Genomic DNA, 25,681 nt, shown 5'->3' with positions numbered 1-25,681 from the left:
GTTCACCTTAGGGTGAGGCTTCTAGAGATTACTGTGCTGATATCTAATGATTTTCTGCTGCCAAAATAGGTGTTCCTGCTACAGCATCATAATCCAGCCTGGCTTACCCACATGCAGTGTCAAACTAGACCAGCAGAAAATCCAACTCAGCAATATTATTTTCTTCTGGTTTACTGAACAGTTCACTAAAAATATGATGTGCTACAAATGGCAAACAGCTGAGAGCATTTGGAGGGTAGCAGGAGGGATAAGAAAGGAAGAGCAGGACTTCCTTTCCAATGACAGTTTCCATGCTTTGTCTGACACAGAAATTTCACAACATATTCACTGATCCACAAGTTAAACACTTGGGAAAGCGATACGAATACACCCAGAACCAAGTTTAAACATTTTTAACATACAGAATAACTATTTTGTTCTGGTACTCTACTTACCAATCTTTTTGTCCTTTTTGTTCATGACTAATTGATGTAAGCGTTCCTTTAATTTGTTATATTCTCTCTCTTTCCTCTTCATATCATGATTGTACTGCGTAGCTCTACTTGAAATTATGTTTTGCAACTTCTGTACCTAAAAACAACCGCACAAAAAACAGATTTCAACTAATGTATAAATGGAAACATTTCTTCAGAAAACCAAAAAAAAAGAAGAGAAGTGAAATAACATTTATATAAAACTGTTTCTGGTTAAAGGAATTGACAACAGGAATCAGGAGTCCTCTCCTAACAAATAGGTTCTGACCTATCTCAGGAAGTTTTGTTGCTTTTATGTACAAACCAACACCACGAACAACATATTATAATGCTACAGTTCCCCAGTACAACTAAGCACATCTTTAGTGATTCAAGTGATAACCTTCTCTGGCTTCAGTAATTAATGTTTAGGATTTGGTTAACTCTAAAGTAGGTTTATTAGGTTTACACTAAAAAATAGTAAACACATTGCTCCTTTTGGATAACAGAATTGAAAAGGAAGACTATTTTATTTAGTCTATAAGAACAGAAACATATCATAAAGCACATTCTAGAGCCATACTATCATTTTTTTTTTCCAACGCATCAGTTTTAACTTTAACAACATGTAGAACATTCAACATTTTAAGCTAGAACTTTATGAAGGTCATTATAAACAGATACTACTATGATTGCTAACTACATGAAAATGTTTATGAATGCAGAGAACATTCATGGAAATTTAGGAGCCATATAAGTACAGGGGGCTGGGGAGAATGTGGAAACAAATTCCAAACTAAATCAAGTGTTTTCTGATCTTGGTTCTTCCAAGACTCTAAAGTTTAATGAGCGTGGGTTCTGTGTCCCCCCCCCCCACACACACACACACTCCTTTTGCTCTCCTCTACAATATAACAAAAAATAAGTGCTCCTATACACGTAGGTTTGAGGAAGCAACTGAATCATGCTGTATTCTCTTACTTCCTAATATTTAAACATTATCAAATAAAGTTAAAATCAAGAAGTATGAGAAAACTGCATGTGTTTCTACAGTACTATCTACCATTGTTATAACTTGGACCTATCCCTTACAGAACCTATTTGACACGTAACACAAATTAATTTCTTTGCTGAAATACAACACTCATCAGAAAAAAAAAATCAAAGTAAACAGCTACCAGATACCTTGCAAACATCATCATACTACTGAAAACCTATGTAATGATTTGTGTTGATGTACACAAAAACTCACTTCATCCTTTTCATTTTTAAGTAACTGGTGCAAGTTTCTGTTCTTGCTTTGCAGTTGTCTGTCCCTTTCCTGAAGTCCAACTATTTCCCTTTTAGATAATTCCAGCTGTTCCTAGAAAAAGAATGGTGATAGTTCAGTATCAATACAAAAAAACAAACTGCAAAATCACCTCACTTGAGTCGAGTCTTCCTGTATTTGACCTCTGATGTTTCATGATCACCTTGCACTCTCAATGACAAATTAGTTCTATTTTCTGAAACAAGAAGTATGATTCTCCAGTACAAGAAACACTCCCACCCACAAGAGAAAAAAAAAAAAGATTTAGCTTGGTATTTAACATATCTTATCTTATACAATTACTACTTTTTCAGTAAGTCAGGATTCTGTAAGCGTATCTGTACCACAAGATTGAGGGTGGATACTTAGCAACCTGTTTGAATTTGGGACTACCATTTTACTGGAGTGTTTCTCTTAAATAATCAAGGGAACAATTAACATAGATATGTAAGTTGTGACCATAGCAAAACAAATAGGACGTTTCACATATATAGAATAAGGCTGGACAAATGATCTCATTGTAACAGATGACGCACAACTGGCATTTAAGAACTTTCTTCCACAAACACGTGACTCAAACCTGAAACTGCTACCTTGAATGGTCAGAAGACAACACTACATACAAACTCTGTAGCGAGCTACAAATGAGTAAAGTTATGTAAGCATCAAAAGCTTCTAAGCAAATCACATCTGAACACATTTAACACAATAGCATATATCAAGAGGATTGCTGCATGATATCTGAAAGAATTTCTATAAGAAACCTTATATGATGACAGCTAAATTAAATGTCCTGACATTGAAGTAGTGCTAGCAAGTTTTTTTGCCCTCTCGACTTAAAAGCCATTTGTCTAGGAAAAGTAACATCATACAGAGCGTATAAAAATGAGTGTAGTTACACATGATTTTTAAGGTCACATCAAAACACTTCTGTGTGGCTGACTAATCTCAGCAGAAGGGCTCCTGTGATTTTGAGAAGCTATAGCAGTATTTGACAAGGAGAATGCTGGACAGTCTTATTGAAAAGCAAACTTATGAGGCCCTTAGTCATGCACTGGATTTTTTTTTTTCCCCAGGCAGAATCAAAGGAAACACAACAGTCTTCTGATATGACTGCACATATGAGTACCCACAAAGCAGCATAAGCTGTGAACTTCCAATGCATCAGCAACTCCACAGTAGCAGACTTGCAAGTATTTATCCTGTGATAAAATGAAACTTAATCTCATTTTTGCCAGCAAGCTTCTGAGCAGTCTTTATGAAAGGGCTATGTGGTCAGCTATTCAAGGAATCCAACAACAACAAAAAAAACACAGAAAAAGCTACACATATGGAGAAAGAGTGGTAAAAGCCCTGTGTAGGTAGCTTTTTCTAGTACATGTCACTATCACTGATTACAATAATATTGTGAATTTATCTTTTAGAACAGGGCATATCCTATTAGATGATATTCAATGAGCTGAACTGATGTGTTTAGCATTTTCACCTACAGCATGCATTAACACTTCCAATCTGGACAGTCTTCCCTCTTCCTTGAGGAAAGAGATCACAATTCTAAGCAAGTTTTCAGTCCTTTCATTAATTCACATTTCATTAACAAATTTTCCACTGGAAAAAAATAATCAAAACCAAAAATTCACATAAAAATACAAACGCAGATTAGAACTGGGGAGGAAAACAAAAAAAAAGTTCACTCACTGTTAAGAACGTACAGTATCTGTTAAACACAAGTGCTGCACTATATTGGCGGAATTATCTTGTTTTCTACCTTTAATTTAGCATAGGAGTTCTGTAAGTGATCCATATCACTACCCAGTTTCAGATGCTGCATTTCTACTTCTTCCTGAGCTCGAAGGTTCTTGTGCTGCTGTACAAGCAATTCATTCATGCAATTTATGATGGATATTAAGTTTAATTCTTTTCCTTTGGGCTCCACATAAATAGACGGGAAGCCCAATGTTGTCAATTCCTGGTGAAAGACAAAGGGGAGAGGGGATAAATAATGGGATCAATCTCTCAGATAAACAATAGCAGGTGAAATCCTATATGAAGGAAAAAATATATATTCCACACCAACTTTAGCATTAAGAAAGAAGCCTTCCTAATCCAGTGCTTCTTCACTACCAAAACTGGTTTAATGTCATCTTCAAACAACGGCGAGTAAACAAGAAGATCTGGCTTACCCTATTGAGATAGGATATACTCTGTTCAATATTCTCTTCTGTGCAAAAGGCACTGAAAAAGCTGTGCATGCTTTTGGATGAAGGCAGTGGCAAACGTAGCACTTGTGAGTTCATGCTTGGGGGTGATATCTTTTTTTCTGAGGTATATTGAAAAATATTTTTGCTATCTAAAAGTTAAAAATATTAAGAAACAAGTCAGGGCTAGTAGTTTAAGACATCACATACAAAAAAAATAAAAAACCAAATCCTTTAACTACCCAAATTATTCTTTATAGACATTTACAAGTCTAGAGCTTAGAATTTCATCTATAATGAAATATAACAACATAACATATATTAAACAACTCACAATAAAAAGAAGGATAGCTAAACTTCCACAGAAAATCTAAAGACTTGACAACATTTTCAGGTGTTGTATCTTTCAACTTTTACTACTCTCCCCTCCATGAAAGAACTCTCCAACCTTTCTTCTTAATTGGCTTGCTACAAAACACACACACTTTATTTATACAGGTGCAAAAGCTGTAAATTTAGTTACGAATTCCTCCGAAAATGTATGATATCCTTAGTCAAAGCAAGTGTGCACTATAATTTAACCTTCTACTAGGTAGAAGCAGGCAAAAAAATATTTTCTGTTTTAATAAATTTGTCACCAATTTACAAGGCAAGAGAACATAGAACAAATTAAGATTCTCTGAAAATGCACGATAATCTGAAAAGTATATTAAAAAAATTCGATTATTTTAAAGTATTTTAAAGCAGTATTTCTGCAAGGACTCAATCCAAAAAAAAAAAAAAAAAGCTTTGTATCTACAGACTAGTTAACAATATGTTAAATAACATGAAGTATCTCATTCATAAAACCCCAATCTCTCTTAAGCAGCTATAATACCACTGGTAAAGCTAGCAAATCCACTAAATTCAAGATATTACTAGTTTACCTGATGACAGCACTGGCACAGTAACAGTCTTCCAATCTCCCATAGCAACACGGGCAGGCAGGGTACCTGAGCAACTGGTTCAGCAGTGAAGGATTTAGTAGAATTCCCGACAATGGGTGTTACGTAGGCATCTCCTAAAATAGCAAGAGCATTTTAGATTAACAATAGCATCTAATATAGCTAGGAGATTAAAGCAGGCATAGGAGAGAGAGACTACTGAACTTAAGCCACATGACATTTGTCTACTTCTTCACACAGTGAAGAACACCATAAGCACAGCAAATATATTATACTGTAGAAATGACGCATCTGTATTTAGTTAGACTTAAATTTAACCAAGTCTTGTAAACCATCAACTAAAACACCATGCACACATGAAAAGTATAAAGACATTTTAGATAACCCAGTTGTTTCTGTCAACACACATCAGAGAAAGCACAGCAAGCCAAATATTTAATATTTTTCTGCAATATAACCAGGAAGCAGCTTTATCAAGACAAATTTATGTGAAGTTTTAACATAAATCTGTCTTAATGAAATTATTAACAGGTGACAAAGGCTCTAGAAAAGATTTATTGGCCAACAGAGCAAAGGAACATATTTTTTATATATATATATATATATATATATTAAATAGTTAACTATCTAAATTTAACTTAACCTATATACCTTAATATACTGCGTATACACAGCTATACTGCCATTCCCTGGCAAGCTGCTTGCTTCTTTGCAAAATCTCCAAAACTGTTGAAGGAAAAGGCAAAGCCTTACTCCATTGGCACAGCCACTGAGTCCAGCACTGGCCCTCTGGAAGCCAACCGAAACTCACTCATAAGAAAGAAGCAGCCGATTGTCCCCTCACCCTACCTCCACCTCACAGTCTGAAGGGATATAATAGTGTGAGAGTTGACACACTGCTGGAAAATTAAAACCTAGCTTGGATGTTTAAGATCCAGCCAGCGTAAGCCATCAGCTGTTAGGTGAACAATGACACTTCAGGGAAACTTTTCATCTGACAGGAAAGAAGGCTTTCATTTATTTAATTAATACTTTGGATCAAAATCTCAAGTCAGTTTAAGATGGCTGTACTGTAAAAGCCTATGGAGTCCATGTTTGCCACTAATTCCTCTTAATGTGCACTCAGGGAAGAGCAACTTCTGAAGGTCTGACACTAAAACCTTGTATTTTTACCATTGTGGGAAAAGCTATCATTTGGAAAACCAATCTGCTGTCTATTTAAGACACCAGACAGTTGTGGGTGGTCTGCTATCCATAAGGTCTCTTGAGAACAAAAGAGAGACAATAAGAATCCTTACTGACATTTCAAAGCACGCAACATAGTGCCCAAAGCAACACCAAGTTTTTGAGAAATCCTATTGTTATACAGCCACATCACAGAGTGTTCGGCACTAGAAAATAAGGTATCCACCTGGATGAATATTTCTGCAGGTTCATAAGTGTACTTGTATAAAAAGGTAAACAATTATTCCTCAGATGAGTTGAAACCTTGCAGCAACTACTAAATTGCACATTAGAAAGTACACATAAGGCAGGGAGAAAACACAGTCAATGTTGTAACAATCTAGAGGCTGTTGTTTATTAAGAAATTGATTCTTTTCTCCTTGCCCATTCACATTTTTCAGTGTTTTATTCCTGCAAAACTAAGATGGCCAGAAATGACCTAAGTGAACATTCAGATTCTAAAGGCAATGACTGACTTCATGGCAGGTCTGTAAGGCTGTCTCTTCTTTTTTCCCCATCACCCAAGTCAACGGTGCTTTTAAAAATGTAATTCAAAGTCAAAATAAAGATTAAGAGGACACATTTCATAGAATCATAGAATATCCCAAGTTGGAAGGGACCCATAAGGATCATCAAGTCCAATTCCTAGCTCCACACAGGTCTACTTACATGCTCATTTGGCTTCTGTTGGATCCACTGGATAGAGAAACCTGCAAATGAAAGGGGGATAAAAAGACAAATTAAACACATATATTCTCATTACTGGTACTGTTGTAATCCTGCATTTTAATAATGTCTTTCAAAAGGTTCTTAAGAAACTCAAAACATACAAATTCCATTAAGGACTACTGGAAGTTCTACAAACACACTACTCACATTTCCGATAAAAGCCAATTTCTTTGAAATTAATTGCGTATTTTTTAAGAGACCGCATATCCATTATGAGATCTTACCACCCAAATTCCCTCTAAGTACATCACCAGCCCACAGGTCTCTACAGTGCAAACACTGTTTGGGTTGAGAGGTCTGTATCAGAGTAATGCTTGACTGGAAGCAGACTGGACTAATCCATGTAAGGGAATACAATGATTCTCTAAATTTTAGTCCTGTAACCTGCATGCCATGTTATTCAGCGTAAATGTTTTCCAAAGACTACTCTCTGGTGACACATTGTTTCTAGGTACACCAGCAAGAGGATAAAATGAAAATTAACAAAAAAAAAAACCAAAAAAAACACAAAACAGGTTCAGAAGGATGTCTAGCAAAGATACAGAATGCAAGAATACTCAGGCAGTACAATAAAGTCCAGATAATACAACTATATTCTTCTCACATCAGTCAGCCCTGAAGGACCTAGAGCCTTTTGTCTCAAAAGAGCAACTAGCAGTACACTGCATATTGGTCTATACAACAGATTTAAAAATAAAAATGAAGATTTGGTGAGTGCTAAACTCAAAAACTTCCTCTAACTGTCAAACCAACACACTAAAAGTAATTCAGATTGTTATATGGCATCAAAGAACGCACTAGCTTTGAAGCAGCGATCATTTCAGAGAGCAGTCACTATGTTGTACACGCACCATCTTTGCGTGCTGTATTTAGAATTAAACTCAGATGTGCAGAACGAGACAATCCCTGTGTCAGCTGCAAAAAGGAATGCCACAAGCCTTTAGTCCCATGCTAAGATCATCTCATCAGTTCCACATGGCTTCTGCTGCCAGTTCAGGACCTTAGCCACGACTTTTAAAGCTATCTAGTGATTAAGATCCATCAGCTACATTTCTTTGCCAATCTAGGCAGCTCCCCTGGAGCAACGCAGCCCAAAATAGCCTCACTGAAGTATGCAAGAGCTAAAGATGAGCATCCCTGATCAAGACAGAGGAGATGCAAAATGAATTTAGATACACTGTATTCATAAAGGACTCTTAACACTCTTTTTAACCACCGTAACATATCAAAGAACATCTTTGAAGCTGTGTTGTTTTGTAATTATGGAAGAATAATAAAATAATAAACAAGATTTAAAAGTATTTTAGGGATCTCCCTAAGCTATCCAAAGTTAACACAGAAAGGTTTTAACTAAAAAAAGGTTAACAAGGTTTGTTGTTTTGGTTTCGGTTGTGTGTGTGTTTTTTTTTCTCCTTCTGTTGTGATTCCCACCCCCTTTAAATCCTGGCTGGGAAAACAGGCAGTAGGAAGCTAAATCAACACTTGCTGTTTCCCAGCACCTCATATTAACACCAAAAATCTGACTGACCATCGGTGGCAGGGGGGGGAGAAAAGAACAAGTCTCTGAACAGCCAAATCTGCTGTAACTACTTAACGATTTTCTTTCTGTGCCCGTTCCTGCATACAGGGATTTGTTGCAGCTATTTCACCAATAGATCTGATGACTCACCCAAAAATCTGTAATGATCCAGTGCTTGCCAGGCAGTTCTCTGCCCATTGGCAGCATCGCTTTTGTTCCAATCAAGAAATTGGGTGAACAAGACCTTGGAGGATTGTTAAAAAGAGCCTCCGGGGCCCAATTTCACATGAGTGAATGTAACAGCAGAGCCACCTCGTTGCAACTAAAAAAAATCTAACAAACAAAAACCCCACCCCCCAAAAATATGCATACTAAAAATCACAGAGAGGTTGATTAACACCAATAATCAAAGAAGTCAGAACAAGCAAAGTACAAAAAAAAAAAAAATAAAAAGCCATCGTGATGATAACACGACAGAACTTAACTCTTTTGAAAGTCACCTGAAGAGTTATTTATTTATTCATTTAAACAAAGACCTACAGGAATAGCCCCACAAACTCCTACGTAATTCACTAACATTTATCTTCCTTTTCAAGAACAAGTTTACTCTAAACTTCAAACGTAATACTACATTTCACAAGCACAGAGCTGAAAGGAGCTGTTCTTAAAACAACTGTTCTGTGGTTTGGGGGACAGGGGAGGGATTGATAATGACTGTGCCAGGACTCAAGACAAATCCAACCTAGTAAGGCTGAGTTTAGACTGTGTCACAACTGAAAAATCATGAGCAATAAGCACGAGGATTATAAACTTCACACAACACAGTGGATTTAAAATTTCTGAATATTATATTTAAACTTGAAAATGAGTAGCTCCGAGTTTATAAAAATCATTCAGACAACCCTGTATCAGAAGTGAATAGCTTGCCGTAGCATTGTACCATGATCATATTACACCATCTGGTCATTTCCAACCTACACTGGGTGTGACTTAAATGGGGACTGCAGTATCTGGTAACCCAGAAAACTTTTTCCTCCACTCAGGTAGGGAGGGGCAGTTTTTGGAGAGCGTCCTCCCCCACTCCCCGATGTCACAACGTCTTGGAAAAAAAGAGAAAGAGTCTGATTCCCTCTCTGTATATTAAGTACTTGTACAAGTTGCAACATATACACAAATTTTGACTTATAAAATTGAAAAAAAATATATATCAAAAGGTTAGTTACTTCACATTTACTTAACAGGCAACATAATTCCTTCTACTAAAATTATATCCCAAGAATAGCTGTGAATCTGCTTAAAGCTTTTTACATTTGTCTAGTAATCCAGAGATGCCCAACAGATGGCTTTTATCCGGATAAAACAAAGACATCAGTCCATGTAAATTTAGGGTACACACCAGTCATCACACTGTAGTTTTACAAATATATCCCTGGAAAGGTCATCAGAAACATACTTCTTTTATTCATGTAATCATGGAAGTCCATACGTTTCCTCCCTAGAGTTTTGACAATTATTTTCTCTCTACAGCTGTTTTAATAACAAAGGTCACAATTAGCACTAGAACATAGCTCATATTCAATGATAACTGTATATTTGGAAGAACTCCTTCCTCTATAAAAACCTATTACAGTTTGTGGCCTTTCTTTAATATTGTAATTTTAATGACAGGCCTTGAAATCAAAGCAGATCCCAGATATTTCCTCCCCACTTTTAAAATACTGTGGCAATTTAATCACTATTCTATTAACTGGAATAAAAAAAAAGGGGGGGAGAGGATGCACAAGAGAGGGCTTCCTTCCACTTGTCTACATTCTAAGGGCACATTTCTTTAACTCATGTCAAATTTCCAACTCAACTCAGCATTGTCAAAAGTAACCTGAAAAAGCAAGTCAAACCACCCAGCCTATGGGTACTGCCTGCTGAGTCTTCACTTCATTATGAGCATACCACATTCAGAAAACCCCCATCTGTATTTGTCAAATCCATTTTATTTATAAAGAATGCCAAGAGTTTTAAGAAAAAAAAAAAATCAAACATTTGATCTTCTCAACAAGTATAACCACACAAAAATATACCCTTAGACCTGATAAAAATCTCATGTTTGACTATTGTTCTCACTGTCCTTGCCCCAAATACTCAGATCAGATTATAGCCCTTGTAACCTATCACCTCAAGATTCAGCTCTACCCTTGATAAACACAGATGACTGATAAATCTTTTAATGCAGCCACTGAAAAAATTGTAACACGTGGAAATATTTCATCTGGCTCCTGAATTCCTACCCCACTTTGAACTAACACTACAGATCACAGCATTTTCCTATTGCTAAAGAATAGCACTATTTCTGATAATTTTCAGATCTTTATTCCTCTGTTTGCATTCACAAACCGCTTGCTACACTTAGATGGAACAGAACATCCTGCTACCAAACCTCCCCATATCACAAATTTGCAAAAAGAAAGCCTTAGGAACTCCGTCTTCTATAGTTCCTCTTTTGTCTGATCTCAAATTTAGCTAAACTTTATAGCTTTGCTCTCTCTGCAAGTAGAAGATTTAAAATGAAGAAAAAAAAGTCTCAGTAGCTCCTAAAATTGGTAGTATTTACTGGGCAGAGCCAAAACTAGTGTTCTAGATCTCAGGAATGATTAACTCACAAGGCTCAGAATCACGTAACCTGTAAGTTAACACAGGCATCAGGTAAGGTGAGCAGAAGATAGTAAATGTACCTGATTTCTCTAACAAATGCCAGGGGATTCAAGGAATGGTTGTCCAGTAAAATCTAGGTTTGTACAGAGCAGAAAGGAAGAGTCAAGCACAGACTTGTTAGCCACCAACAAATATGACTGGTGAAATGTCACCGTAACTTCTGTAAAAGAAATGGTAACAAGCCGGCTACGGTGCTCTTGAAGGAGGAATGCATGAGCCAGTGTACCTGGCAAGGCAGAATAACTGGATTTCCAAAAAACTCTTCACTATGTTTCCTAACAAAAGCTCTTAAACTAAGATGTCAGAGGAAAGAGAGTACATGAAAGTATCACATGAAAGTCTCAAAGAGACCAAAAATTTAGCGTCAAAAAGGGGTCTGTGCAGACATTTCTGTTATTCAGAGAATTTAAAAATGTGATGAGCAGGTCAGTGAGGCAGTTCACTTATGGTACAGAGTTATTCAGAAAAATAAACACTAAGATTGAATGACAAGAACCCCAGAAGGTTGTTTTCATACTACACAAATGGATGATAAAAATCAGCAGCTGAAATTCCATGTTCATAAACGCAAGCTAACACATAACACACACAAAAAAAAAAAAACAACCACCACCACTCAGCTACATACTTAAACCAACAGGCTCTATGCTAGGCATTATCATGCAGGAAGAGATCTCAGGGTCACTGTGATTACTCCTCTGGAAGTAACAGCTCGCAGGCAGTTATCAAAATACTGAAGCCTAGGACAGAAAACCAAACATCATAATGTCTCTGTGTAAACAGCTTCCCCAGCTTACCTATCACACACCATTACAACCTTTGGGGTACAAAAGACAGAAAAAGACCTGAAAACAGTGCAAGAAGGTCAACCAATGCTTCCATAGAAGAAATTAATAAGCTGTGACTTTTCAGCTAGAAGAAGAAACAGCTAGAGAAATAGGACAAGACTACGAAGAACAGGTACAGGAAAGTATTTATTGCTTATTTTAACACAACAGCTGTGCAGAATGAAATGGAACGTCCAGCTTGGAAGTTGGAAAATAAGAGATTTTTTTCCACGTAAAGCACTGTTAAATTGCGGACCTGCATCACCACGAGGTGTTGTGAACGCTAAATATGTAAACTGGCTGAAATCTGCTGGAGAATATCCATCGAAAGCTATTAAATTTAAGAGAGGTATAAGCTCTGCTCAGAAGCCCCTCGGTTCCAGACTGCAGTACGCTGGGAGGATACCCTGACGGAAGCATCACTGTACAACCAACCTATGGTGATCTTTCCTTTAGCATCTGCTGCCAGCCACTTGCAGAGACAAGGCACTGACCCCAAAGAACCTGTATTCCCCTCTCCTACGCTCTCTCCAACCCAAACGATGACCAATATCAATACTATGGGTTTCCCCTCCTGAAATATAAAGCACGTTTTTTTCTTAACTACTATCATCTGAAATCTCCATTAACAGCATCAAATACTTCCCCAGGTCTCCTTTCCAAGTTTACTATTAAGGATTACCTCATGCATTCACATTTTACACTGCATACCTCCCATTTTAAGTCATTGCCCTGAAACTCCTGAATTCCTACCATAGTTTCGCAGCGCAGAGGGGGAGCCCTGTGCGACTGCTCCCCGGGCAGCCCAGCAGGCACGTAAATAAGGGGCGCAGCAACACGAGCAGATCTCGCCTTTCAATTCCACCCTCACCCTGAGCCGAGCTTTGCTGCAAATAAAGATATTTTAAACAACCAAGGTACCGCAGCCGGCCTCTCCTCTTACCTGACGCGGGGCTCGGCTCAGCAGACGCCTTGCGGCTCTATCCCTCCGGGCACCGGCTGCTCGCAGCCCCACAGAGCCCAGCACGGCACCGGGACCGCCGCCCCCGCCTCGCCAACGGCCGCAGAGCGCCCGTTACGGCCGGCGAGGAGCGGCAGGGCAGGAGGAGGGGCCCGCCGGAGCACCACCTGCTGCTGCTGCTGCGGCGGCGACGGCGGCGGCGGCGGGGAGGAGGAGGAGGAGGAGGAAGAGGAGGAGGAGAGAGGCCGGGGGGGGAGCCGGCTCCGGCACGGCACGGATCGCAACGGGCCGGGCCCCGCGGGGTTAACGCAGCCCCGCCGCTCCCATTGGCCGCGCGGTTGCCAGGAGACCCCCCCAACGGCCCGCCCCGCCCCGCCGCGCCGCGGCCGCGCCATGGCGGCACCTGAGGGAGCCTCGCGGAGGGAGGCCCCGGGGCTGTGTCTGCCCGCCGCCCGGCCCGGGACGCCGTCCTCTTTCACAGGCCCCCGGCTCCGGACGGCCTTTCGCTGAATGTTCGCCCTTACCTTTGGCTGCGTGCTGCTGCGCTTTGTCCCCGCAGCTGATGTCAGCAGCCGCACATAAAAGCGTCAGAGCACCTCGCCGTGACCTGCTGTTCTTCTGGAGGGCTCGAAATCGCGTCTCAGCCTTCATAGTTGATCTCAAGAGTTGTTCAGTGCTGTCCCAAGCAAAGGCTGACTCGAGCAATGAGTGTACACCAGGAATTCCTGGCTCTTGCCAAAAGCAAATTTTGTCCAGACACCACAAAAATGACAGCCCCTCTGGCAGGAGGGGTGGTGGGCAGCACCAAAACTGCCAGTCTGGCAGCGCCTCGCTGCCCAGAGATCGCAGAGTCACCGACTCAGGAAAGTCCTTCAGGACCACCAAGTCCAACCATCGGCCTGACCTACCGCATCCCACCACGAAACCATGGTCCTTAGTGCCTTGTTCATGTCCCTTAAATACCTCCATGCTCAACCACCCTCTCTATGAAGAAATTATTCCTAACATCCAATCTAAATATCCCCTGGCACAACTTGATCATGCATTTAATATATATATATATCAATAAATATGTATGTATGTATGTAAATATGTATGTCAATAAACCACAAACCTAGGTACATATCCCATCCTGCCATATACTATTGCTATCTTGTAAGAATTATAAGTTTATAATGTTATTTAAGGGAATGAGGAAATCCTACATATCTTCCACATATTTTGCTTTGACCAGTTTTTTTTTTGCTTTCAAATATAAAATATTTTGAAAGATTCCAGGAGTGGGAGGGGATCTTTAAGGATTCACATCTCCAATTTTACAGCCTACAACACCTACATATCTCCCCTTCAACCCACTCAAAGAGATTATTCAGGTGACATTATCTAGCATTACCTTACCTGATCTGTGAGGATCTCAACAAAAATTACCTGATAGAACTCAGTAAAATTAATTGAATAGACACGATCTATTGAATAATAGAATAGCATTTGATTACCTTTGTTATTGGATTTGCAAGACCTCAGCCTTCACTCACATCCTCATTGATTTTTCTTCCTATCTACCACCTTCATATCCAAGTACACCAAATTCTGTGATCACGCATATTTATACCTGCAATATCTAATTCTCAATTAGAAAGCTACCATCAAAGAGAAATAGCAGCAATTAGGATGAACAAGATTTATTTTTAATAGATTATATATAGATATATATTCTTTTATAAATTCAGTTATTCACCCAAGCTGGCAAAGATTGACTACTATTACGTATTTTCAATGTAAGAAGGAGGTAATGCAGAATACTGGCTGTATCAATAAAAATTTGCATTTTCCTTGATAGGATCGCAACAGTGATGACATGTGGCATACAGCAAGGGATGGAATCTCAGAAGAAAATGAGTCCTGTAGGTTTTCCTGTAACAAACACAGCTTTGACAAACCCCATTACATCTCTTACACACTGCTTGTTCTGATTTCAGATTCTTTTGCATTCAATATTTCAGGTTTTCAAAGTTCAACTTGAGAATGAAAAAATGCTGAATAAGGTCAAAACCATTCTTTCAAAGTTCTCACCAAAATTTAACTCTCGGGGATGAAATTTACTGTTGTCATCTGGACTGGAATTAAGGTCATTTCTCTTGCTTGGAGGCAGACCATAATTACTTCTCCAGGCAGATGAAAAAGAATTATTATAGGGCTAGTAAACTGACTGATTCTTGCTGTGTAGGAAGCACGCTCCCAGTGCTTCCAGGAATAACAATTGTTGATTTGGCTTTTACTGCCTTAGCAATAATAGTAATAAATATTTTTAATAACAACATGTTCTTTTTAAAGTTTAGCTCATACTAAATCAGTCCTCACAGTGCAGAAAAAAAAATGTTTTATTTTATGACTCGGGTTAATTGCAGAGACTTTGGACTTTTACACTGCAGCTTTGCTGCAGGTGCACTCTTAGGAGGAAGCAGACTTACACCAAATATACATTAGTCAAAATGGCAAGTGGGACAACAGACATTGTCGATGGGAAGGATTAAGCTCTTGTAGCTTTGAAAGATAATAGATGGTGTGGGTGTTGCTGAATTCCCTTTGTCCATTTGATCATAGCAGCTGTTCCTGAAGTTGGTGCTATTCAAAAGAGAACTCCCCAAGCACTTGGTTGTGCATCATGGGTTGGGTTTTGTTTATTTATTTTTTTTAAGGGCTGGCCAGGAAAGGAGAAGTCTTTGTGGGATACTTTCAGGCAAGAGTCAGAGCAAAGTTTACTTTATGAAAAACTGTAGCCCAACACTTTTTTATTTGTAATGCACCGATTCAGTGTAACATAGTCTACCTAAACCACAGCAAGAATCAAAACACGCTTTTTTTTTAAAGTGGTTCATTACCAAGGTGGCATTTGGGTAGGATTTTGGTATAGGTGAAGTATGGTCTCCTTGGAGATTTTCATTCTTAAGAGATAAGGTAGAGGACAACAACAGGTATTTCTTGTGCTCTCTTGAGTACACTTATCGTAAATATCCTGTAATGGATTTCTGGTCTTCGGCAGTAACACAAATTTTAAGACTACAACTCCTTAAACAATTTTTTGTTTTCCTATTTATAGTTTCTTTACTTAGGTTTGCTTGAATCTAATTGATGGAGTGATCCAAAGACTCACTTTATAATTTAGCAGCTTAAAAAAAAAAAACACCTTTTATTACATCGCTGTTCCTCTCCACGATATAGACCATTATCCTCAGAATTCATTTTAGGCCTATTTCTTTTATAAATATAGCTTATAGAAAAAATATTAGAGAAATTTATAAAATGTATTTATCCTTTCTTCTTTGTAATACTTTGCTTAAAAAGAAGTGGGATTAAGAATTATAATGGGAAAGATATTAAAGAACCAGGGGAAAATGGATGCTTTGTGAAATGGAATACAAAAAGTGCCTCTATAAACTTAAATTCAAGCAGGATTAAACTGTAACATGGACAAGAGAGCAAAGAGGCTCCTACAATTCAGAAAGAGATGGACTGATCCACATTGTGCTTGCATTTCAATTCAAACTCATCTTCTTAAGTACATTCAAAAATGCTGTTTGCTAGAGCGGTTTCTATAGCAGTGTCCTGCTTCATTACCAGTCAGGAGGGCTGATGAACCATTGACTACCAGAAGCTCATTAAAATGTCTGATCCTGTTATGCAATAGACCAGTGGCAGCCTGCGACGCCTTTATTGTCCCTCAGTGTAAGAACTGTGTGTCTCAACAAAGCCCAGCTCACAGGGCTTTTACGTCTCTTTTGTGGAGATGCATAAAAATAACCTCATAAGCCAGGCTTTGGGTTGTGCTGTGCACTGGCAAGCGTTTCAAGTTCTGCCCTTGGTTGCTGTTCACATATTAAAAGCTCCAGTCATGCAATGAGATACCAGGTACATCTACCTGTGCAGGGCTCATTGGAGGCACTGTGGTCACAGACAACTCTGAAGATGGAGACACCTACAGCAGGATTTTAGGTGTACTTTACATACTGCAGTCCACCTATGTGATCCAGACTGTCCTCTCTCTCCGTGCCCCACTAACATGACAGCAACTTGGCCCACTGTCTGAAAGATATTCAATGTCCCTCTGCCTCTTGCACTTGGACTGTGAGATTTCTGGCTAATCCTTGTTAGATAATAAAAGCTAGATAAGAAGATGCCTATCCTTCCCCAGGGGGTTGACCGACTTAGCACACACCAACATTCACAAAAATATCCACGGGATGAGCTGTTGCTGCCTGGTGATAGCATCCTCCCCTAAGCCTTTGTGCTGAAGCAGTACCACAGAGAGCAAACTAAGCATCAGGGATCCAAGAAGGTGCAACGCAAGATGGATGCTGACTCCACAGCAAAGAAATTACAGCCACAACTTTTGAACAAGAGCACTTCATGGTATGATACAATGTCACTTAGCCAACTGCTCCCAAAGTTCACGCATTCTCCACAAATTTGCCTACACTGTTATGCTTTTGTGCTTGCCCAGTTTTTGATTGCACCCTCAGCTGAGTTAGATCAGCTCACTAATTCTACAGAAAAATATCTGCTTTTTTTTTCTGGGCTAGTGTTCCAACAGCTTAGTGAGTGAGTTGGCTCACAGAGGATTTGCATATGCTAGAGCCGGTACAAGATAACCCAGGGAGGAGAGAAAGCAAAGAAAGACAGGGAAGGGAATGGGACTTCCCAATTTTAGTATCAGTGAGGCATTATATCACTCATCTCTTTCATGGAGCTCACCCTCACATTTTTCTCTGCAGCGTCGCTTCAGGTTTCTATTTAATGACATCTCAGGTAAATAAGGGAGTAGACACCCACCTCATCTATGATACATGATAGAGGCACCCAAATTTTGCTTTCCATTCTGAGAGATAGATACCAAGTAAGCTGTGTTAAGCACCTTGCTTGCAGTCATCAAAGCCTTTTACTCGATTTATCCCAAAGTCCTTTGGAGGAGGAGAAAACAGCACACGGCTACAATGCCTGCAGTAACTCAGGCTCACTTCTGAAATCTTTTAGATTATTTCTAGTTCAAGGGACTATTTCTGTGAAGTAAGGAGCAGCACAGACAATGCCACTCAATTCAACTATGTTGAAGGGCTACAGTGATGCAGAGATACTTCATGAAAAATGTTGATCATAGCACCTAATAGCAACTCATACCATAAAACAGTTGTTCTTCTTTACACCCTTTCCTCTGCTATACATACACCATCTTCAGAGAATATGCACAATATTTTGTATGCCTGCTTCAATCTCTATCTGAAAAAGCTTTGCAAACGTTTGTTCAATACCTTATACTTATTAAATACTACTATAGGTAGGGCTAAACATCACTGAATCTGGCATGATTAACTGTTCTTCTTCATTGGGATAGCTGCTGAGATATTTGAGCAAATGGCATTACCAAATACTACGGCATCCAGAACACTTGTAATTGTTGTAATGTGTTATAAAGAGGAAGAACAAAAAGTAGCATCGGGAAAGTGAAGAGAAGCTCCCACATGGCTTGTGAAAAACACCAAAATAGCATTTGGGGGGAAAGTGGTAAATGAAGAATGAATTGTGGCACCCACAGAATCAGTCTCTGGTTTACCTGCCCCCTCCCAAGTCATGAAAACAAGACTCACTATCAGCAAATAAACATGTCTGTGTCATTGTTCAGCCCCCAACGTAGCATGCAAAAACAAAAACTCTGATGGGTTATCAGATGAAAAAGGAGCAGGAGTTTGATTATAATATTAAACATATGGGAACTGAGGCATCAAAGTATTAAGTGCTTTTTCAGGGGAGTCCATTTCCCAACCAAGAGGTGTAATTTATTTTCTTGGCTCCAATTTCAGATCATAAAAAATTAAATGCCAGTAGAAATATGCTCCTAACTCTCTCACACAAACTTACCATTCATTTTCCACTCCTATGAAGCAGCATGACCTAGGAGCTATCAGGAGTGAAACTGCATGCAAGTACAAATGTCCTACTTCAATGAGGAAATTAACTGCAGCATCATTTATTGACTGCAAAGGAATTACACAAATGTCAGAAAAGAAGAATTAAAGCTTTTACCTAGTGCCACTACCAACCATGCAGTGAAAAGATTTAGGAAAATAAAATTTCTAGAATCATATTTCACTGCAGTACAGTCCTTTCAGTGTGAGGCCCACAAAGTAATTCAAAATGTCAGTAAGCCAACATAACATAAGGATTTCAGCCCTGTGTCTCTTCAGCTGGTCTGTGACTAGCTTGCAGAGTAATTAAACAGCAGTTATCCACTGTGAACACAGCTGATACTCCTGTTTTTAAGTGTCCTCAGCTGCAACTAGTTTCAAATGATGCCTCTCTGGAGAGGGGTGCTTCATGTCATGCCACTGAAGTGTAGTCTGAGCTAGGGAGAGTTTACCACTTGAAGTCACTTAAATCAAAATCCCTTTTTTCATTTTAGGATGAGCTCAGCAAAAGTATAAGAAAACAATTTTATCTATAGTGCTCAGTCTAGCAATGCTGATGTACATGATGTACGCCAAACTTCACATGCAGAAGTACTGTTATCCAGACAGAAAAAAAGTAAATGCCAGAAGAGATCAACAGCTGAAAGGAAACTAATTTACAAAAATGCCGTATTCAAATTAATATTTTAAAATAAAATAACTTACTGATAAAAATAAGTTTTAAGGGAAACAATATGGGAAGGAGCAGTATCTCTTAACTCTGCCAAGACATGCTGCCACTACAGAAAGGAGGTGGCATGCCTCCTGCATGCTGTGCCTCCAAGAGAAGCAAGGACAAAACCAAAAGGGAAGTAAAATACTTTAAAATCTAAATGTTTAAAGATAATGACAAAATCCTTGTACCATGAGTTGTTTTCTCCTTAGTTCGTAATCTGAAACCTACTCGAGGAAACTTCTCATTCACTCATACCTACACAGTTTAAGCATCACAAATGCTGCTAGTATAATAGCTCTCTGTCTGTAACTGGAAAGACAACTGTGAGTAACTTGTTCTTAGTGCTCTCCTGGGTAATAGCTTAAGAAAGGTTTTCTGTTATTTGAAGATATAGAGTGAACTGCTTTAAAAACAGATTGAGACAAACAAACAGACCTTGAAAAACATCCTTAAGTGAAGTCATTTTTGTAAAACTGGTGTCATGGGTTGCATTCCAGCAAACGCCACAACAGCCCACTCATAGCCTTATTTCTTTGAAAGGCTGGAGAAACAGTATCTTAGGTTGGGTGTTGTGGGATGGGGATGGTAATAGCTGCCTTATACACGCCTTTGGTCACTGTCATTCTACACAGCACACTCAGATTTACAAACAGCTCAAGAGTTCTCTCAAAATGAAGCCAAAGAAACCTGTTTAAACAGCTTTGGTTGAGCATAGAAGGAACCCACAGTGAAAAAACACTTTTTTGAAAAAATAAAAAAAAAAGAGAACTAATATCAGGAAACATGAGAGAAGAGGTTTTGTTTTCATATCAAAATTACTTGAACTTCTGGAAATTGCAAAAGAAAAAATATGAACCATGAGAGACTTGTCTTAGACTTGATCAGAAATTATACTATCATTTTTGTCTGTCCCCGCAGAGACGACATAGTCACCTTTCCCTGGTGACTAAAGTACACTTAGTGGATTTTGAAAGGAAATTATAAAATGAAGTTATGGACCCCTCATCTGGAATAAAGTAAGGTTGATTTTAATTTCAGACATCTAGCATGTGCATGTGTGAAATTGCCAAAAGAAGGAATAGAGATGTGTGTACATTTCACGAGAGGAAGGGGAAAAAAAAAAAAAAGAAAAAAAATGAATTTCCCTTTTATACTGCCTGCAGGAAAAGGAAAAACTTATTTTAAGAGTGCTACTGCAAGGTGCTGGTATGTAAAATAGCTGTCTGATTTAATGCAAAGTTTTAGAGAAGACAATTCAAGGTACCACTGCCTGCAGTCACCATCTTCACCTCTTGCTGGAGCTGATGGCCTCTGGGATCACAGCTAGAGAACCTGAGTGAGGAACAACTAACTCTTCCCCCAGCACCAGCAGTAGGAGAGCTGTCTCCAGGAGAGGGAAAAGCATGGGAACTTAATCACAGAAAGCACCAGTGTGAAGTAATACTCACACAGGTTCAGTGTCACAGGACACAAAAGGATGGAGGCTTTGGGGCTGTGCTACACCCTGCAACGTAACACAAAGGTGGAAGAAAAGCCCTTGTCTTCCAGTGGGCTGCAGTGCACCCCTGGGAACACCTCAGCACCAGGTCCTGCATCTGCAGTGTCTTTCTGGGGGCTCAGAGACATTGCAAATCTTGAGGAGCTGCAGGCTCAGCTGCGCAGAGAGCGAGGAATTCGGTGATCCGTATCCATGACTCTGCAGCTGGGCAGAACTGGCCTGGAGTCAAACACATACACACATTCCTACACGTTAAGAACAGTAAAAAGGCTTTAATGAGCAAGATAACACAAAAACACTCATTTAAAGAAAAATCTGCTTTTTTCCCAACACTGCTTTCTCCCAGCGAGAAGACACACGACTCAGTGCCGAAAGAGGCCCTCGGCTGGTGGGACATGAGAGGCCTGGGGGTACGGGGAGCCAGCGTTAGTGTTGTTTTTCCCAGCTTTGGGACTACATTAGGTCTTCCTGACTGTCTCCTCAGCACCCTGCGGGATTTGCGATCGCTTCTCCGCAGTCAGCAGCCGGGGCCAGGCTGCCCGGGCTGCGAAGGGAGGGCTCGGTGCTGCGAGCCCTGGTGAGCAGACGCAGTAAAAGCCATAAATAATTTCAAATATAACCTCTTCTCTGCAGCGAGTTGCACGTGCTGGCGCTAGGGAAGCTGCTCTGACAGGGGCCGTGACAGCCAGGCCGGGGCCCTGCCTTTCGGTGGAACAAGAGCGGCATCCAGCGGCCAGGCGGCGAGGTGGGGGCCCGCCAGGCACCGCGCTGCGCCGCCGCCATTTCCCTGCCCGGCCGCCCGCTGCGGGAAGCAGCGCATCTCCCTGAGGATGGGGTGTAATTGCCGCTCAGCCAACACAGCAAAATACAGTTTATAAACTCCAGTAATTAAAAGGTTAACCCCTGCGGCCGTGTTGTCGCTGGCCTGAAGAAACTGTGGAGAGGGCTTCGTGGGCCCTGGCGCAAACGCGCTTGGTCTGAAGGCCCTCTTCTTGAGCTGAGGTCGACCCCGCTGGAACACGGCATGGCAGCCGTGCTGCGGGTGGCTCCCCTGGGTGGCCGGAGGAAGGTCTGGGTGCTGCTGTGTGCATCACCAGATGTAACGCTTTGGTTGCTCTATAGCCTCGGATACGTGTCTTTGCCATATCACTGAAGTGAGTTGCATCATGCCTCCTCACAAGCTATCATTTGTATCAGCGAAATTATCACTGGATTGTGTAGCTTTATATCACTTCTTCCCAGCCTGACTGAAGACTTCAAGAAGTGTTTTTTCATGTTTGGTTTTAGACGCTCACCTTTAAATCATGCATTTAAAGGCCAATGAATGGAGAGCTTCCGTTCACATCAGACTCATCACCGTAATACCCATTACATGGGAGACCAGTCCCTGACAGCCTGCTGCTTCTGGCTCACCAGCTCCTTGCAGAACTGAAGAACACGGGAAATGAAAAAGAAAAGAAAAAAGAAAGAAAAAAAAAAAGGAAAAAAAAAAAAGAAAAAAAAAAGGAAAAAGGGAAAGGGAAAGGATGGGGATTTTTACTCCAGCAGACCTCCAAGGAGCTCATTTACATCCATCTACTGCTATTCCATTTGGATTTCAGCTAAAGCAATGAACTTGACCCTAACCTGGTAATGACAAAGGCAGCTGCTGCAGTCTCATTTCTGCACAAACAAAATGCTCTGAATGAGATGGTGCTATACTGGGGGAAACAAGTTTGTGTTACCTGCCAAATACAGAAAGACAATTAATTAAAATTGTGTGTCGTGACATCTGATGGAGAAAAACTGAGTAAACTTTTTCAGGAAGTTCAGAAGAGGTTTCAGCCCTTTAATTTAATTACATGGCAGTCAAGTGACAGCAGGGACATAGCATAGAGGGGTGGGAGAATCTTGTTCTGTTGTGGTTAGTAGATGCTTTCTGCTAATAAAAGATTGCTGCTGCTATCTCAAATGTATGTATTTTATGTAGACTCTGTAAATTCTGAATTCTGATTTTGTACAGATTTCCCCTCCACGTCCCCTTCTTTGTCCTTCATGCTCTTCAAATGTCCCAAGTTGGTCCACACTGAAGTAAATGTAAAGCCTTCCACTGACTGCAGTGGGAATTGGATTAAGTCTCTAAAACAACAATTACATGCCTAATTGCTCTTTACTGCTCACTTAAAAATGCATTCTTTGAAACACTACCAATATTTGTAAAGGCTGAGAGTTTAATGTGCCAAACTATTTAGGTTATTTGGAGACCTGTTTTCCACCAGTGCCTGGGGATTTAAATAAATACTATAAAAGAGTGTTATTTACATTCTGCATTTGTAACAGAAGTGTTTATATTGCATCATTATTCTTCACAGTGATTTTCCCCTAAATGCCAGAACTTGCTGCTTTGAAGTCAGTGGGAGATCTGCCATTGACTTAGTTCTGACTGAAACTGGTGATGCAGGTTTCAGATCATTCAGAAAAAAAGACAAATTTTGTGAAAGACTCTTCACAGAGCTCTGCCACTGGCTTTCTCTCCTGAAGATCATCTTTACCCTGTCTACTCCCATCCTGAGTGTCTCTTGAGCAGCAAAAGGCCATGTGAGTTCGGCAGTGGCAGTAAATAGTAACTGAAATAACTGTATTAAATCAACAATAGCTTGGAGAACTTTAACCCTACTCTGCAAGCATCAGTCTGTGCCAGCTCAGTGCTCTGAATCGCAGTCCTAGCCCTAAAATGAGTACAAACAAAAAACACGTGAAAGTGGATAGGAGAAGATTCTGTGGAAATTAATTAACCATCAGTGATTCTTTACTTGGCCTCCAAGACTGAAAAAGTAGTCAATGAAGGAAAACAGCACAATTCTCTCCCTCTAAAATCTACTGAAAGAAACAATATAATTAAAATAACTCTGAGTTTCACAAGCATAGCCTGGAGGAGGACTGTAAGATTTGAGTTTGGCTGTGTGCCTAATGACTTCTACAGAAGCTATGACTTTCTTCATTACCAGCATCCCCTCTGCATACAAAAACCCAGTCTCTGCCACAGAGCACCTTCTAAGTATAGAGTTTGAAGGTTAGGCATCCTTTTAAACAGGTATAGCCATAACTCTCTGTATAGACTTGTGGATAATTCTGAATAGTGCTGAATAACATTTTTAGACACTATATGTGAGTCAGATTTGGGGAAACAGATTAAAATGGTTACAGACTTTTCTCTCTAACTCTATAGAGGACTGATGAAAGGCATCTAGAGAGTAAATAGCCTTAAAAATATTTACCAAAAAACAACTGATGAGCAAATAAAAATCAGCAGTCCATCAGTATACAAATTAATTTTAGCATTATTTCAGAGATGTATGCAGATCCCGTAAGATGACCAGACTTTTCCAAGAATTAAAAGCATACACATCATCCTGCTGCTATAATAAATCAATGTACACACTCTTCATATTTAAAAGCTTTTTAAGATCATATCTTAATAAGCTGCAGCAATTAAAATAAATAGTTTCTTGTATAGCATACTGTTTCTCAGGAGCTGATATTAGAGTAAAATGTACTCTTCTACTAATTTGATAGAGGTAAATAATTTAAGAGCAACCTAGTAAAATATCCCAAAGTTAAGACTGGCATATGAACAGTTTGTTTTCCTGGAATCTTTGATAACTGTAGAAGTTTTTTCCACAAAAACATAGGCTGCGAAGATGGCTCCAAACTCTTATTTTCTTTCTTTGCAGCCCTGCATTTCAGCTGTGATTACATTAAATTTTACCTCAAATACTTTAATTTTTATGCAGTTTAAACTCTCATGGTCAAGTTTATCTGCAGAGTGTAATTTTCCTTGTCATTACTGTTCGCTTAGCAAGATGTTACTATGATGCTAGGGGCAAACATTTTCAGTACAACTAAGAACCCTGTGAAACTAGGGCAAAGCTGGAGATTGCTGAACACAGCAAAATGAAAGGACATAAATGTGCGACATAATGATGCTGAACTTGGTCATATACTATACTGGCACTGGCTCAAGGAAACGCTTCTGGATTAATAGAAAGAAGTTATGTCCACGTGCCTGCTCAGTTGCAGCAAACAACTCTCCTCATCAAACCCATTTTCTTGGCGATGCTCTCCCTGTTGCTGGATCTGGGCAGAATCTATCCCCTGCCCATCCCAGCATCACTGTGGTCAGAAGTGCAATACAAATGGAAGGGTTACATCTGACCAAAAAATTCAAAGACAAACATGGACGTCGCACAGCTGTAAAATAAAACCGACAAAAACTACATCCCACAAGCTCTGATGCTATTATCATTTTACCTTCTGTCCCCCCAGCATTTTTTCCAGTATGAAGAGGGATGAGTTCAGAAGCCATTACCGAGCACTCGCTGAGCTGAGGCCCTTTCCCATGGCAACGGGAGATGCAGCCGTCCACGACCATCTGCTCCTGCGCGAGCCTGGCTGATGGCAATCCAACAGCAGCAGTCCACACATTTTTAGGAACTAAGCTTTACTGCAGTATTTTCAACTAAGTGAAACAGAGAAATAAATATCCTATTAATGCGCTGTCAGACCTTTTTTTTTGTGTGTGTGCAACTTCTTTTTAAAGTTATTTCATAAGACACGTCTTCCTAAGGAATTTTTATTGACTAGGAAATGCTAATATTTA

General features: G+C 39.8%; 1 protein-coding gene across 9 annotated transcripts in view; it reads right to left on the bottom strand.

Annotated features, from left to right (window-relative positions):
- The window catches only part of SSX2IP (SSX family member 2 interacting protein), a 40,615-nt gene that overhangs the window by 9,028 nt on the left and 5,906 nt on the right, over positions 1–25,681 (bottom strand). For 2 of the 9 annotated variants that reach the window (XM_050712374.1, XM_035538067.2), the window contains 7 exons: positions 25,333–25,540; positions 6,797–6,837; positions 4,886–5,019; positions 3,945–4,111; positions 3,530–3,730; positions 1,705–1,815; positions 435–570 (listed from right to left, as the gene is read on the bottom strand). In XM_050712374.1, the coding sequence (XP_050568331.1) occupies positions 435–570; positions 1,705–1,815; positions 3,530–3,730; positions 3,945–4,111; positions 4,886–4,928 (658 nt within the window). In that variant the 5' untranslated portion in view covers positions 4,929–5,019; positions 6,797–6,837; positions 25,333–25,540. Of the gene's footprint in view, positions 1–434; positions 571–1,704; positions 1,816–3,529; positions 3,731–3,944; positions 4,112–4,885; positions 5,020–6,796; positions 6,838–11,709; positions 11,788–12,851; positions 13,169–13,393; positions 13,560–18,782; positions 19,191–25,332; positions 25,541–25,681 lie in introns of those variants that run through there. The other 7 variants (XM_035538072.2, XM_035538066.2, XM_050712375.1 and 4 more) reach the window with 6 other exon arrangements.

Source organism: Cygnus atratus, chromosome 8 (genome assembly GCF_013377495.2).
Source record: "Cygnus atratus isolate AKBS03 ecotype Queensland, Australia chromosome 8, CAtr_DNAZoo_HiC_assembly, whole genome shotgun sequence".
Classification (NCBI taxonomy): domain Eukaryota; kingdom Metazoa; phylum Chordata; class Aves; order Anseriformes; family Anatidae; genus Cygnus; species Cygnus atratus.
Note: the sequence above shows the minus strand (reverse complement) of the source record. Positions and strands in the feature narration are given on the sequence as shown.